Source organism: Synchiropus splendidus, chromosome 10, assembly GCF_027744825.2.
Source record: "Synchiropus splendidus isolate RoL2022-P1 chromosome 10, RoL_Sspl_1.0, whole genome shotgun sequence".
Classification (NCBI taxonomy): domain Eukaryota; kingdom Metazoa; phylum Chordata; class Actinopteri; order Syngnathiformes; family Callionymidae; genus Synchiropus; species Synchiropus splendidus.
In genome coordinates, this window is record NC_071343.1 from 5,241,626 (window position 1) to 5,257,412 (window position 15,787).

At 42.0% G+C, this 15,787-nt stretch overlaps 1 protein-coding gene across 2 annotated transcripts in view; it reads left to right on the top strand.

Moving 5' to 3' along the window:
- The window catches only part of dachd (dachshund d), a 185,864-nt gene that overhangs the window by 119,230 nt on the left and 50,847 nt on the right, over positions 1–15,787 (top strand). For both annotated transcript variants that reach the window (XM_053876330.1, XM_053876331.1), the window contains exons 4-5: positions 3,150–3,265; positions 12,954–13,106. In XM_053876330.1, the coding sequence (XP_053732305.1) occupies positions 3,150–3,265; positions 12,954–13,106 (269 nt within the window). The remainder of the gene's footprint in view (positions 1–3,149; positions 3,266–12,953; positions 13,107–15,787) is intronic.

Genomic DNA, 15,787 nt, shown 5'->3' on the forward strand with positions numbered 1-15,787 from the left:
AATGAACCGTAAGCTGCCCCAAGTCTGAGCCAACAGATGGCACTAAACATTTGTTATCAAATAGTGGACGGTTGAATATCATCTCGTGACCTGCAGGCAGCAAGTCAGACATCCAAGACAACAACATGTATGCTACGACCCAGGGGCGTCGATGGCTATGGGGAGGTTGGGCGGCTACCATACCTTGGCTGCAGGGGAAAATTGAAATGTTCTTTTTTAAAATGTAATTTATGGAATTATTCTGTCATTTGAATCAATAATTCTGTTTCTAAACACGTATAAAGTAACTACCCGTAACAAAAAAACCCACAATAAACAGCTTTGTAATTTAGTTTTATTTTACAAACTGGCTCAAAGTAGAAACAAATAAAAATGTTGAATAATAGTTCGATTGCCACCAGACATATGCTGGACATCGCAACAGGATGTGCTGTAACTACCGTACTACCACAAAGTCATGCTGAACTTTGTCAGAATTGACACCTCTGCCGCGACTGCTCACGTTTTTAAGGCTATTATATACATCATGAAGTGACTCCACAACCCGAACACCATTTTCAAACATGATCCCAACTGCCAGACTTTCCACTCCACCTGGCTTCTCGACTCCAGCGCTACTCTGTAAAATCTCGATTTATTACGGCGAAGATTTTTCATCCTACATCAGGTCTTATTAATGTTAGAAAATATCTAATTGAAGTCAAATCTCCAGGGGCCTGGAGCTAATACATCTCAGGCTTGATTTCCGGGGCCGTCCACTCGGAGGCTTCTCTGGCTTCCTCTGACACGCCGCGGAAGGTGCTTTAAAGATGGATTAAACAGCGTTCATATGAGTAGTATCCTGGTAAAGCTTGAAATGGACTATTGTACGTGAAATAATGTATGAAGCCAATATGTCAGCTCTGTCACCGTAATCCATCTTCAGGTGAGACACCCGCTCCTTGTTCAGAAAGCCAGCAGCTCCATGGAATCTTTGGCTCCTATGATACGCCCCGCGCCTTTTCTCGCCCTGCAGCCTTTTCTCTGTTGCTATAAGCTGCGAAGTAGATATTGATTGCAACTGTATTAATAAGAGAAGGAGTAAGATGTGAGCACTATCCACTTTGAGGGCCGTCTTGTCCTGCACGCTGAGGTGGCGCGGCCATTTATCACGGCTGGATCTGTGGCCCCCGTTTGCGGTAATAAAAGTCCCCCTTCAGAATGGTCCAACAGGTCTGAATCACTCTGTCACACCAGCGAAGACGCGCATTAAATCAGGCGAGCGGAACATTTCCTCAGGCAGCCATTGCCTTTTAATTTCCTGAAGAACCTTAAAATATCATTCATTACCACAACTACACATATTTGGTTTTTAAAAGTCCCATAAATCAATAGTGGCCTGACTGCAATAATTATAACAAGTTAGCGTGTCGTTTCCAGGCCGAGGGGCCGCGGCGGCCGGGGTCCTAGCATATGCAAACCAGGCCGTTCAAAGAGTGCGGGGATATATTAATCCGGGCGAACAGGTAACGAGTTACGGGTTATGAATTATGCATCGAAAAGCGCTTGATCTTCAATAAAGGAAATGAATTCGGCGTGTAATCTAATTAGTCATGGAAGTCTATTATGTTGAGCTGCAGAAAGCAACTGTCCTTGAAAATGAATGTATTTACAGTACGTGTTGGCGCTCTCCGTTGGAGTTAAGTCTGGGGTGCCCCCCCCACCCCCCGACACACCGGTCTGTAAACAAATATTAGAGGAGAAGCCTTTATTCTGCAGCCAACACATAGTGACGCACAAACACTCCAGAAAATAGGCACATTATATTGCTGTGATTCCAAGTTGAAGGTGACATTTTTCATGGTTTCAGTTCAAAGATAAAAACAGCTTCATCTCTTCAAGTGGTTGTTCTGAGTTGAAGAAAAACGCTTTACATAAATGTGATGTTTCAGAAGTGTGTCTTAAATCTCACTATACAGTACAGCTTCCATACATGAGTATTTTCAATTCAATGTGGTTTCAGGGTTCGAGTAAAGTCGCTTTTTAATGTTTATTTTAGTCAATTCCAAAATGATTACTATTACACTTATTCATATTTTATTTAAGAATTAATTTTTTACCCACTCATAGTGTCAGTTCCATAGTTTAACACAGAAGCACATATGGTTTATCAGAGTCCTGTAAGTATCTATTTTTATGAGTCTATTTTTCACCTTTGCGTTACCTAAACTTCTCTGAAAACCAGACATAAGAGTCTAAGTCCGATTTACTCTCATGTAGTGAATTTGTTTTTGTTTACACAATATTATTGCCCTATTTTAATTTTATCCACATAAGATGATTCATTTTTTTAGCATAATATTTTTCTGAAACCAGTGGGGTGGTAGGCAGCAGCAGAATTCACATAGCTCACAGAGATGGGGCGAGAAAGACAGGGCAGATCTCGGGGGCCACATCTGTGACTATTGTGAGGGGCCGTCGAGCCAAAAACCAGAAGGACAGGAGGAAAAGTGACTGTAACTCATATTGTCTCGTAAAACAAAGTGAAAATAATAGTCTAATTATTCCAAATTATATGCTTATTTTATTCAATATTTTGTTTTACACACATTTACCTAGAAGTTTGTCTGTCTAGATCTTAAATATCAGAAGTTATTTTTAGAGGTAAATATCTTGGTGGGCATCACCATGGATAAAATATTTAAATATAGGACATAAAGGCATTGTTTTACTAACTTTGTTTTACAGAGTTGATTTGCTCTGACCTCATGAGGGCCACATAAATACAGGCAGAGGGCCACATATGGCCCCGGGCCGCACTTTTGCCCACTTTTGACCAAAGTGGTAAATTGGAACACTGCAAAAATGTTCATCTTTTCCTTGCTTGTCAATGTTTGCTCAAGATGTTATGATCATTTGTTAACTGACTTCTTCTGTTATGTTGCTGATAGACAGATGGCAGGATAAGAGTTTTAGCCACATGAACATAGTGTGTATAGAAAGTTGGATTGAGAGATAAAATCATGGTAAATCCACCAGTTATGTTGTATTGTTGTCAATACCCTTATGAAACACATTCAAGAGTAGAATCCGGTCAATGGCTCTTGACCTGAACCGTAACTCCAGACTTTGTTCGTGCCCCGCTCTCATATGTGGTTTCAATTTTCCAGCTCCAGACCCGGTCGACCTCCGAAAAGAACCCAGAGCGTGACATCACCGGAGAACCCGCACATCATGCCCCACTCCGTCCCAGGCCTCATGTCCCCTGGCATGATCCCTCCCACAGGTATTGTTCACTTTCTGTCCTCTTCTTTTGTTTCACCTCTCCGTCCCTCTCTCTCTCTCTCTCACACACGCACACACACTCACACACGCACATCCTTGTCTGTGGTGGAATCCCCGCTGCTCGTCCTGGAAATGGTAACCAGTCCGAAGTGACACATGCACCCAACCACCAGACACCAGCCGTTCACTCGTTTACCAAAAACAGATCCTCCGCTTGCTCCATCCCCCCGGGACAGGGGAAAAAAGGGGAGGAAAATAAATTGGAGTGGAGATCTTTTCTCTCAGATTATTCCAGTCGATGTTGTATTTTGCCTTGAGTGCATTCTAATTAGTGCGATTAAATCCACTCCACTGGTGTATGTACATAGGCAGTGGTGATGCTAAAGCAAGCTTATCGCCACAAGAATCAACAACAACTATTTGTGCCCGAACTCGCCCCGGGGCCAAGTCTTATTGCAACCGAGGCTTTTGTTCTATTTGTGGCTGCCTTCATTGTGCCTGCTTTGATGTTCCTGGCTCTAAGTGCTGCCATTTGCATACTGGGCTCTTGGTCCTGATACGTCTGTAATGATACTGTACTCTTTGAGCATTCTATTTAACTAACTATTAACTGTGCTTTACAAACCGATGAAACCACGCAGCTGCTCCGCCGTCGCGATGGCTTGTTGTATAACAATTTAAAAGACGTCCAATTATCGCTCCTCATACGTTTCCCCATCTGTGTTCCCCCTTTCGCTTCAAGTCGACGGCGGAATCTTGATGCTGCGCAAGTGGGATGATGCTGCGGAATGGTCCTGACAGACTTCATCCTTGCCTCAAAAACACTTTTTGTTTTGATAGAGTGCAAGGATGAAAAGGAAAGTGTCCAAAACTGAGGAAAAGACAGGAGGCAGAGCTGGAGGTAGCAGAGATGAAGATGCTGAGCTTCTCTCTGGGAGTGAGCAGGATGATGATAGGATCAGAGGGACAGCACATGTGCTCAGGTGTTTAGGAGACCAAGGCAGAGAGGCTCGATGGAGATGGTTTGGACATGTACTGAGGAGAGAGAGAGCCAGTACATGGGTAGATGAAGATGTTGAGGTTGGAACTGCCAGGCAGAAGGTGGAGAGGAAGGCCAAAGAGGAGATTGATGGAGGTGGTGAAGGAGGACATGAGGTTTGTGAGTTGCAGTGGGATACCAAACAGTGATGTGGTGGTGGCGATTGATACAAAAGCGTTTAGACCTGAGACGCCTCCCAACTTGTCTTCAAGTCCTGACATTAATTCATGTTATGTGATTCCAATGTTCCAGTGTTCCCCCCCCAAAAAAACATTGTCACTCAATGTCCACAACTCAGGTCCAAAAGTCACCATGAAATCCTAACTATGAAAATTGGTTTCCACTTGGTCATCCCCCCCAAAGGGCACGACAGGCCGTTTGGTCGTGAAATACATGTGACCGCACTCAAGCTAGCATCTAAGTGGGCGACAAATTGATCCCTGTCAAGTGCAAATTCACTGATTAATGACGAGAAGATGCTCACTTGCCAAAGTAGTTACAAGATCGTGTCATGTCAAATTAATTCCGCTGAATTAGTGGGTGATGGTGGAGCTGCCTCACAAGTTTTCTGGGAGAGGCTGTTGTAGAGTGTTCCCAGGCTCACAACCCGCCTCCACCCCTGGGACAGATGGATGGATGGATGGATGAGTGAGTGAATGATAGAGAGATGGATTAGTGGTTGGGTGGATGGATAGATGGATGGATGGATGGATGGATAGATGGATGGATGGATGAGTGAGTGAGTGAATGATAGAGAGATGGATAAGTGGTTGGGTGGATGGATGGATGGATGATAGATAGATGGATGGATGGATGAGTGAGTAAATGATAGAGAGATGGATAAGTGGTTGAGTGGATGGATAGATGGATGGATGGATGGATGAGTGAGTGAGTGAATGAATGATAGAGAGATGGGTAAGTGGTTGGGTGGATGGATAGATGGATGGATGGATGGATGAGTGAATGGATGGATTGTGTGGATGATAGACGGATGATTGGGTGGGCGAGTGGACGGATGGATGATTGGGCGATGGATGATGGATGGATGGATAGATGGGTGAGTGGTTGGGTGGATGGATGGATGGATGGGTGGATGATTTGGTGGGTGGATGATAGATGGGTGGATGGATGGGTGGATGATTTGGTGGGTGGATGATAGATGGGTGGATGGATGGGTGAGTGTATGGATGGATAAATCGGTAAGTTGTTGGATGGATGGATGGGTAAGTGGTTGGGTGGATGATAGATGGATGGATGGATGATTTGGTGGGTGGATGGATGGATAGATGGATGGATAGACGGAGGGTTTGGCATATTGAGCTCGACAGCGGTTGCAGAGAGGCGCCCAGAAGAGGGGTCCAGTCACGTGACTGAGTCTCTGCCTGTCACTGTGAAGCATAGCTGCGGCCATGAAAGAATGAAATATCAGTAATGGCATTCAGCATAGTCAAATGTGTGGTCTTGACACTCTAACCAGACCAGCGAAGCCCATGTGAAACATATTGTTAACATGAATCTGTGCCCTTGACACCACTTTCATTTCACAAAAGGACACTTTAATACGCTTCCCTTTAAGGAAATGCCTTCATACGTGTGAGAAATCGCATGAGTCCGGGCGCGTGTGCGCCCCCTGGGAGGCTCACACTGGAGCCCTTCCAGTTGCTGATGCATTACAGGCAGCTTGGCCCCCAAATCGGATTATTTGCCTCAGACTGACACCACACTGAGATGACATCTCCTTTAGAAGGGAGAGGGCTTCCACTCACACTCTGGCCACGACTTAAGCAGCAGCTTCACTCTAATTCATTTATGTGCTGGATGTGGCTTCAGCCTTTTGAATAAGACACAGCGTCGACCATTAGAGAAATGAATGTCACCTACATGCTGCCGCCGGCTGCCTCCTGTACTTTACTAATAAAAACAACCACAGCTTTACTGCATGACTGTGGAGAGCAGGACATTTCATCTTAAATGCAGAGTGAATTAGTTTTCAAATCTCATTACCAGTGCAACACACCCGCACAGATGCTGTGTGTTACACAATAAAGATTGACGATAAAGTCAAGTCAGCATGTAAAAATTCTTTCAGCGAGTTCAGTAACGTTTCGTGCCTCACTTTTACTGATGTGTATCTAATAAAATCAGTGTATATTTTTTTATACGTTCTTTAATAAAAGGGTGAAACGCCTGTATTTTTTTTAACAGAAAAGATTTACGAGAAGATTTTGTGTAATAATAATTTGAAAAATATATATCTATATATTAGTAAATAAATAGAATAAATATTTCTTTAATATTTAAAATGAAAAATAATGTCAGAAAAGGTTACAAAATGTGCAAATGTAATGAGATGATATGCACAAAAATATAACATGAAAAATGTGAACATCACAGAAGGAATGAAATATGAAATAGATGAAAAAATCTGCAAAATATTAATTAATTTAAATACATGTTTAAATATAAAAAAATTAAAAGTTCAAATATAGAAGAAAAAAAAGATACCGGAAGTAATTTAAAAAATGTTTTCTAATTCATTGAGAATCATGTCACCATTTTTAAATAAATAATAAATAAAAGGCACTCCATGTTCAACCAAAATGCTCTTCTTATGGACCTTTAATAATCATTTTGCGGCTCATCTTTCATTGATCCTCCACTGCACGAGTGATGTTGGATCCCATTTGGAAAGCGATGCGTCCTCTTCAGAGGACAATAGTTTGAGCTTTAGAATAATATTATGTCGCTGGATCTTCTGAAGCCACTTTAAAATAGATCCGGCATGCGGCGGGCAATTTACTGTCATTTCTTTGTTCCTCCACTCCGCCTCTCTTCTCGTCCGCGGCTTGTCAGGAGGTTAGCGCACTCTGTAATTGATACTAAATTTGTCATGATGTGAATAGCACAGTTCAAGTGGCGCAGTGTACCTAGGAGTCGTGTTGTTCACCAACCCCAGTTTGTCATCGCCGTGCTGCCACCAGCCCATGCATAAAATTAGGCCGCTCTGCTCATTGGCATGGAGTGTCTCCGCTCTGCTTCCCTCCTTCGCCTGATAAATAAAGTGTTGTTTCTCATGGCGCAGCTCCCCTGACCAAAAGCTCTTGTTTATCTGTGAGTCTTTGGAATACTAACTTCAGTCCAATGGTCATGTGTGATTCTGCCCTACTCTGTCGGGGGGTTATTCAGTGTACTCAAGGGGGTCAGGGGTCATCTGAGGTTCCTGGTCCGACGCACCTGTGACTTTAGTTCACCTGAGCTAGTGTCTACTCAAGTGAGCTCCTGAGCTGCAGTGAGGATCAGCAACTCTAGATTTTTCTGGTTCCTAGTCCGATTCCTTTGGAGGAGGTTTAGGTCTTCAAGCGAGGATGAAGTCATGTTCACCGAGTGTGAGGTTCCACTAGGTACTATGTGAGAACCTTTTGAGTTAATCCATTACTTTATTATTTAATTTGAATGAACTTTAGTTCATAAACAAGTGACAAGACCTAGTGATGTGGCCAGACAAACACCAGAACTTGCTTTATTCATATAATAATTGTATTAAAATCATGTACAACTATAGCAGTTGGCGCTGAATGAGGGGATAAATCCATAAAATAAATCATGTTATCAAAATTAATTCTGCCATAACTGGAGAAAGTAAGACCAACTACTCACTTAGCTATTAAAAAAAAAAAAAAAAAAAATATATATATATATATATATATATATATATATATATATATATATATATATATATATATATATATATATATATATATATAAAGACAAAAAATTAATAAAAATATATTTAAAAAAAACAACTAATTTGTTTTTCTTTTTTTTTTTCATTTTCATTTTTTTCTTATTATATTATTGGAATAATTATTTTTTCAAAATAAGAAATATGTGCAAAAATACTATATATATAGTATTGTATACATAAAAAATATTTTTTATTTTAAAATTATGGAATAGATTTTTATTTCTCTCACTTATATTCTTATATATTGAAAAAATAATCAAATATTTGAAATATTTTATATTATATATATATATATACATATGGATGTAAGCATGCCATTGAATGGGTGGGTTTCTGAGTACACATCAGCCAGTCACATGGGTCAGTAGGTTCCTCCTGTGCCTACAGTAATGGTTGCTACGAAGGCTGTAATCGCGCTTCCTGGTTGGTTCCAAATGCTAATGCTATAACCAGTCCTTTTCATGAATCTATGGTTGGGGTTAGGATCAGGATGAGGCAGCAATGCATCTTTTAGGACTAATGATATTCCCTAGTTGCGTTATTAATGAAAAAACGTGTTTTGTGACCCATAATGCATTGCAGAAAAACAAAACGTATCCCTCTCTTATCGAATGGTGTGACACTCTACTAAGTAGGAGGCACAGTCGGAGCCTGCAGGCCCATTTCAATGGGTGATAAATATAAAAAATAAAACAAAAAAATTGATGTGACGCTCAAATTAATGTGAAGTGATGCTTGGGGTAAAAATTACATTTCAGATAAGTCAAAATCAATGCAGGGTAAGTGAATCTGTCACCTAAAACAGGGTTTTTTTGTACTTGCTGGTGTTGTTTTCCCATTCCTTTGTGTGGTTATTGATGGTTGAAGACGTGTGTCGTCGTTGCGTGTTGCGCTCACACAGGTTGTTGCCCTCTGCCATCCCTGTTTGGAAGCCTTAAAACGAATTCATCCACTCATTCCTAATGTGATTTTAATTCAATTACACCAGCCAGTTGCGCGGGGCGCAGGCATTGGGCTGTTTGTTGTGAGAATGTTCTGACATTGGCGCAGGTATGGGGCAGCTCGCATGTTAATTAATGATGAAGATCCTGACAATATGCAGAGGCATGACAGCGTTAAGCCAGTCGGCTGCTGCGTTCTTTGCATATTAATAGATCCTTCATTATTATTTAATATGACAGCTGCTCCAAGGGCTACCATCAGACCTTGTCTCTGTTATTTGCTGTTTGCTGCTCCCCGTGTGACAGAGCCGTGCTATTCTCCGTCAGTCCAAATGGCTCCCTTTCTCTTCTTCCACCGTGTCGCCGTGGAGGAGCTCTTTCTTGCTTGTTTTTGACTCAAATCTAAAGGTGACTTTGGAAGAATATTTGCGGCGAGATTGTTTTGTTTGCATAGTAATGAATGCAGATTAGCGCCGAGCAGGATTGGTTGACGGTTTGACTTCTCGTGGCGTCGTCGACTTGCTTCTGTACTTTATTAACAGGATCAAGGTGTGTGTTCTGAGAAATCTGACGTACGGAGTGGGACATAAAAAGGTCCTCTCACCAGTGGCAGCAGCGAATGCTAAGCTAGTAGCTTTTGTTTCCTGCTTAGCTGCACTGACGCAGCTGCGTGAATATATTTTGCTTCCAACGCGACCCCTAGCTGTTCAGTACGTTTTCCACTATCAACGCCCAAACACTGGTGTAGGTCGATTTTCTCTCCAACGTCTGATATATCTATATTTTTTCATTCATAGTGAAAAAAAAACATTGTCTGGGTTGTAATATACACGCAGAAATGCAGATAAAACATTTAGAAGTTAGTCACCGGGAAAGCTACAAAGTCACGGCTGCATGGAACTAAATATAAAACAGTATTTTTTAACATCAGATCTTTTTATCTGTTGTATGTCCTGGATTACATTTAATGTTCTGTTTGCACGACCTATTTTCCTCACACCATATGCTTTATCGAAGAACATGTATCACGTGTCCACTTGCACTTGAATATGAACATGTTTTCGAACTTTGTTTGTTCATGTGTTCAACATGAGTCTTGTTAGCAGTTTCGTACAGTAAAATGGCTTTGTCCCTGTCTAGCAGTGTGGCGTCACCAGACTTCCAAAGGTTTGACACAGCATTTTTGACTTTATATTGTGCCATTTTTTGTGACTGGAAACCAAAAAAATAGATGTATCAGACATCATCTGTCGTCAGCGGAAAAGAGAAAAGAAGCCAAGGGAATCAGTTGAATGTTGGAAACTGTGACCTGTGACTGTGAGCTCACACTGCTATTGTGGTTAATCATTTAAGGAGGGCGCTCTACAGTTCAGTGAAACATGTCTCTCTTTATCTGCCATGGAAGTGACACATATGGAATTCCAATTTTTTTTAATTGAATCCCATTATATATATATATATATATATATATATATATATATATATATATATATATATATATATATATATATATATATATACACTAACAATTTATTGGGAAAGGTGAGTAGATATATCTGTCTCCATTCTTGTTCTGTTTATTCTTAAAGTTCACAAAAGCTAACTGCTAAGTTGCTAGCTGCACGCTAAAGACAGTTTCTCTCAGGTTGAGAGTAGAGAATGTCCATCAATGTTAGCAAAACGTCTTTAAAACAGGCGAGTGTCGGCCGTAAACTGCCACAGTGACTGAACGTGGCAAGGACCATGGGACCTGTTGCGCTATATTTACTACTTTGACACGATTGTTGTCAATAGAACAGCAGCTCTGGGCGACGTTAGCGAAACACGCTTCATTTCAATGGCCGAACTATCGAGTACCAGTTTCATCGGGAACACAAGCCAAGTTTTGCCGTCCCTAAAACACCGCGCTCAACTTGAGATTGCTTTTCAAAGTGAGTCCAATAACCCGCCGGCCCTTTAAGACCCCAAACATGGGCGCATCTCCGCTGCTCTTCCTTTGAGCGACACCTGATTTGCGCTGTGTATTTATCACACAAACAGCCCTGAGGTGATTTCAATATTTACTCGCCGGCCTGTTCTGCATACGTCTCATTTGGAAAACAGTTGACTCTTGCCCATTATACGCAAATGAAGGCTGACCTTCAGACTGGGCAGAGGCCACATTCATTATGTGCAGAAGTATCACCTTCTTAGGAGGTTGCTTCCCTCCTCCTCCTCCTCCTCCCTCCTGCCCATGCATATGGAACAGCAGCCAGGGTCCGTTGCAAACGAGAGGGCCTACGCTGACATGATGTATACAGTACGTCAATATGGTACTGATGTATTTTAAGATGCAAACAAGGCTTTAAATTATATGCACCTCCATGTCAGTGGCTCAGAGTGACTCCCACCATCTGCCTATCAGCTGGGGGATGAGAGGAGAAGGGTGGCCAGGCTGGTGCTCGTCCTCGCTCCTCGTCTCCTCCTGCATCTATTAAAACCACATGTTCCATTTCTACCTCTCTTTGTACCCGCGTCCCCCCCCTCCAACGCACGGCTAATAGCTACTCCTGAGCCCATCACTACGACGTGACAGCTCGGTGATGATAAACACTGACGTGGGCTTGTTCCGCGTCAAACCGCCGTATCAAGCGCGAGCCGCAAAAAAAGGGCAGGTGATATACTGTATTGTGGATATGAGTGATTTTACTAATAGGTACATCGCTTCTTCTTCAGCGCGCATCTTTGATGTTGTTGAGGAGAGCGGCGGAAGTCTCCCGAGAGCCCCGGAGAGCTTTATCTGTCCCCGCTGTTGGAGAGGCGCCTCATGAATAAAGATTTCAGTCACGTTCAATACTCCAGAACTACCACAATGACAGTCCCATGCTTTATGATCTCTGCAGTGTGCTCAGCATATGTATCGTCTAAGACTCTCTCTATCCATCAGCTCAAGTCCATTCTGATCAAAGTGGACGAGGACGCTCGCTTTCTCCGTGTAAACTCTGAGAAAGCAGCCAAGAAACCATGACTTAAGTATGATATCAATACTCATTTGTTCTGCTCCACACGCCTCCTGAGGCCAGAAATCTGACTTTTTTGCTTTGTCAAATGGGTTCCTTTAAAGACAGTATGTGGGAGGTGAGAGTTTTGTTTTTTTTTAATAATTAAAAAAAATTTTTTTGGACTTATTTTTATTTTGTTAAAGTCACTACTATAATTCACTTTTTGTCAGATATATTTATATTTTAATGTACTGTAAAATGAAGGATTTGTTTTATTTTATTTCCTTTTATATTTTTTTATTTCTTTATTTTTTATTTCACTCATATTCCAATAAACTTTTTAACCATAAATATGTTATAAAACAAATAAATATAATAAATAAATATATATAATATATAAACATAAGGGATCATCAATACATATACATACTCAATATATATTTGTGTTTTAAAAAAACAGCTAAATTTATTGACTAAAGTAATTATTGTTATTATTATTGTTGTTGTAGTTTTATATTATATTATTGTTGTTGTTGTTATTATTATTGGATATAAAGAAAATTATTTGCACATATTTTCACTCTCATAGTGTTGTGTTCAAACTCATGACACATTTACTTAAAAAACTTGAAGTAATTTTATGTGTTTTATTCATTCATTCGATCATCATATAACAGCAATTTATCTTCAACATTCTAAAAAAAGTTGAAAATTCTGTTTCAGCTGTTTCAACAAATTCACAAAAAAAAGTAATAATGTAATGACATTTTTACATTATTAAACTGCGACTTTATGAATACAGTTTTGTGGCCGCTGTTTGCTCCCACTGCCGCACAATAATCCAACATTATTTAAACATTTGCTGAAGCAGGTTTCCAAAAGGGTTTGCAGGTGCGGCGGCTTGTCCCCTGCAGACATGTTGACACATTTATAAACACTCTTTTTTTCCTTTTTTCTCCCCCGCCCCGCCCGCTCTTCTCCAGGTCTGACAGCAGCGGCGGCGGCAGCTGCCAACGCAGCCATAGCAGAGGCCATGAAGGTCAAGAAGATCAAGCTGGAGGCGATGAGCGGCTACCACAGCAACGCCAACCACCACGTGGCCGACGGGGAGAATGGAGACCTCAGCTCCAGCGTCGGTGAGGATGCCCTTCACGCACCTGAGCAGCCGCTCTCTGAATTACAGCTGCTGTTGACGGCGTCAACCACACAAATACCTCATGATCAATATTGTTATCTCCCTCTTATGGTTGGAGGCAGAACTGTCGACCAATTTGTCGCAACAAAACACATTTGATCCCCCCACAGGGCGGCTGCAGTACTGCACATTCTACACTTGCGTCATCCCGTGAACTGCAGTGGTTATTGTTGATCTCTGTCTGTTGTTGTAGCTACGATTAATATCAGCATTTATTACGTTGCCAGAGGTGTCACATTCACTTCAGGTTCAGTAAGAACATTTCTGGCTTGAGACGTGAAAACGCAAGTGTGCAACAAACTCTGATGTAACTGGTGCTGCTTTTGGCTTTTAGCTAGGTTATTGAAAAACATCGATTTGTACCCAAATAACTCGATAAACAACACAGAAACAAGCATCTGAGTCGAACAACAAAGTCAGTAACTGACGCCAACGGCAAATATCCCCCCGATTAGAAGGCTGTGAGTTAGTTTTGTGAACGATTGTTTAAAGTTTGGAACTTATTCGTGGTTTCCTCCTGTCATAGGCGTCAGACATCCCATCAACAGCAGCGCGCTTCCATGCCGCGAGTGGCGACACTCGCGAGATGTGGATTACTGCGACATTACAGCGCTAAACAAATGTGGCAACCGTGATGGCCATAATATGATTATGAAAGGTTAGAAAATCTGCAAATGTGGATGATATTCGGCGAAATTCCTGGGCAGAAATGCAATGTAACGTAAACCAGATCGATGACTGTACGAGTTGGGCATTGTACAGGCACTAATAATACATTTAGGGCGTCCTGCTGAGGAAACAGGGCGTCCGCTTTTGAGTGCTGGAAGGCGTCCTGTTTTTCATGTTTTGCAGTTTAGACACCCTCTAGCTAAAAGCCTGGCTTTTGGCTTCGTATGACTCAGAGTGGGGCAAGGCCCTGGGGCCACATCGGAGAGGCAGTTTTTTGGCTGAGAACGGCTTGTTTTTGAAGTGCGGGAGGAGAATTCTGGTGAGACCAAAGTCTGGACCTCTGAGCTTTGTCTGCTGCCCCCGTGTTCTAGCTTCGACTTCAGCTGTGGCGGATGGATGGATGGATAGATAGGGAGTAGACCCATAGCAAAGCCTGTTAGAGAGCGTACAAGGCAGACAATGACTTGAAGTTGTTTTTAAAATCACACAATTTCAGAGTGTTTTGTTCCTTAAAATGATGCGATGAACACAAGCTCAGATGAGATTAAGCTGAATCACTTTATGAGCTTGTTCTTTAAGTCTGAACATGAATCAAAGCTGTATATAGCGATGAATGAAATGACTGCAGCCCCAATTCCACGACACACATGGCGTGGAGTCCTGTCTCTTCAACCTGGCTTCCAACAGGAGTTCTTCAATCCAAACAGTCCTCCCCGTCAATTGAAGCTCTCAGTCACAGATGGTGTGAAGAAGCAAAGATCATTTCACGTGCAGTTGATTTTGCAATGTTTTAATGCAGCAAAAAGTCACCTTGCTGGGTGAAGTGGTGTTTGAAGTTGTCAAAAAGACGGGGGGGAAAAAGACAATCTCAACAGCCAAGTGGAAGTGCGAACACAATTTCCCAAAGCTATCAGCTTCTAACAAGGTCTAATTGAATTGCTGCGCGAGTGTTGCTTTTGCCGTTTCTGTTAATTATTAGCGCTGAAATGCAAAAGGATTTCCTCAATATCCCACAAAACCACTTAGTGTATTAAAGAGAATGTTAATGTATGTTAGTGCAGAGGGGTGCGCTCGTCCTAAATGATAAACCGAATGTATTCCCCGTAGCTTTGGCTGCTAAATGGAGCTTTTGGATTCACTTACAGCGCTGAACGACTCTGGTGCTGAATACATTTCAACAGTTATACTTGACACGGTGGAACCCGTGGTGCGGCACATGAAAACAGGATACGTTTCCGAGCCAATTTAACAATGCAAAAATGCATAAAGAGTGAGGTCATCACTCCCAGGGAATGGAGTGTGTTCAAAAAGGAGAGCGACGGCGAGGTCACAGAAATAAAGATAAATGTGGGCAGCAACAGCAAGGCTGTGGCAATGGAGCTAATAAGGAACGGTTTTATCTTTCTACAATTTAAATGGTAACCTTGAGCCCACAGGCAGCCTCACATTTACTCCTGCTGGAATCATCATTCTGGGGGGGAAAAGGCGGCTCTGGGTGCGCAGGCCGCAGCATTAGCTCTGAGTGAAATATATGGAGGTGACGCCTCTCGGCCCCATCCACAATCAATTGGATTCTTTTCCTTTAATATTTACTCGCTGCGATGAGATGCTCGTCTGCATGGTGATGAAGAGTCTGCCACTGGCGTCTGAAGGTGACCTGTCAGCGTGTATGGACAAATCTCTGGCTGCTTGAAATGTAGAAAATAAATCATTAGGGGCAGGCAGCGAGACAACGGCCTCTCTCGCTCACCTCGGATTTAAATCAGCTCAGATTTATGATTTGAATGAATGCTTGGTTTGGTCAAAGGAATGCTCGGCCAGACAAATGATGTTTGGTACTGAAACCGTCCTAATATTGATTACCGGCTGTCGCAGCAATCTCTTGTTTATATCAAGCACTCTGCAGTGACAGGGTGGCCAGCAGGAGTCATCCTGATAATACGCCGGGAGAAA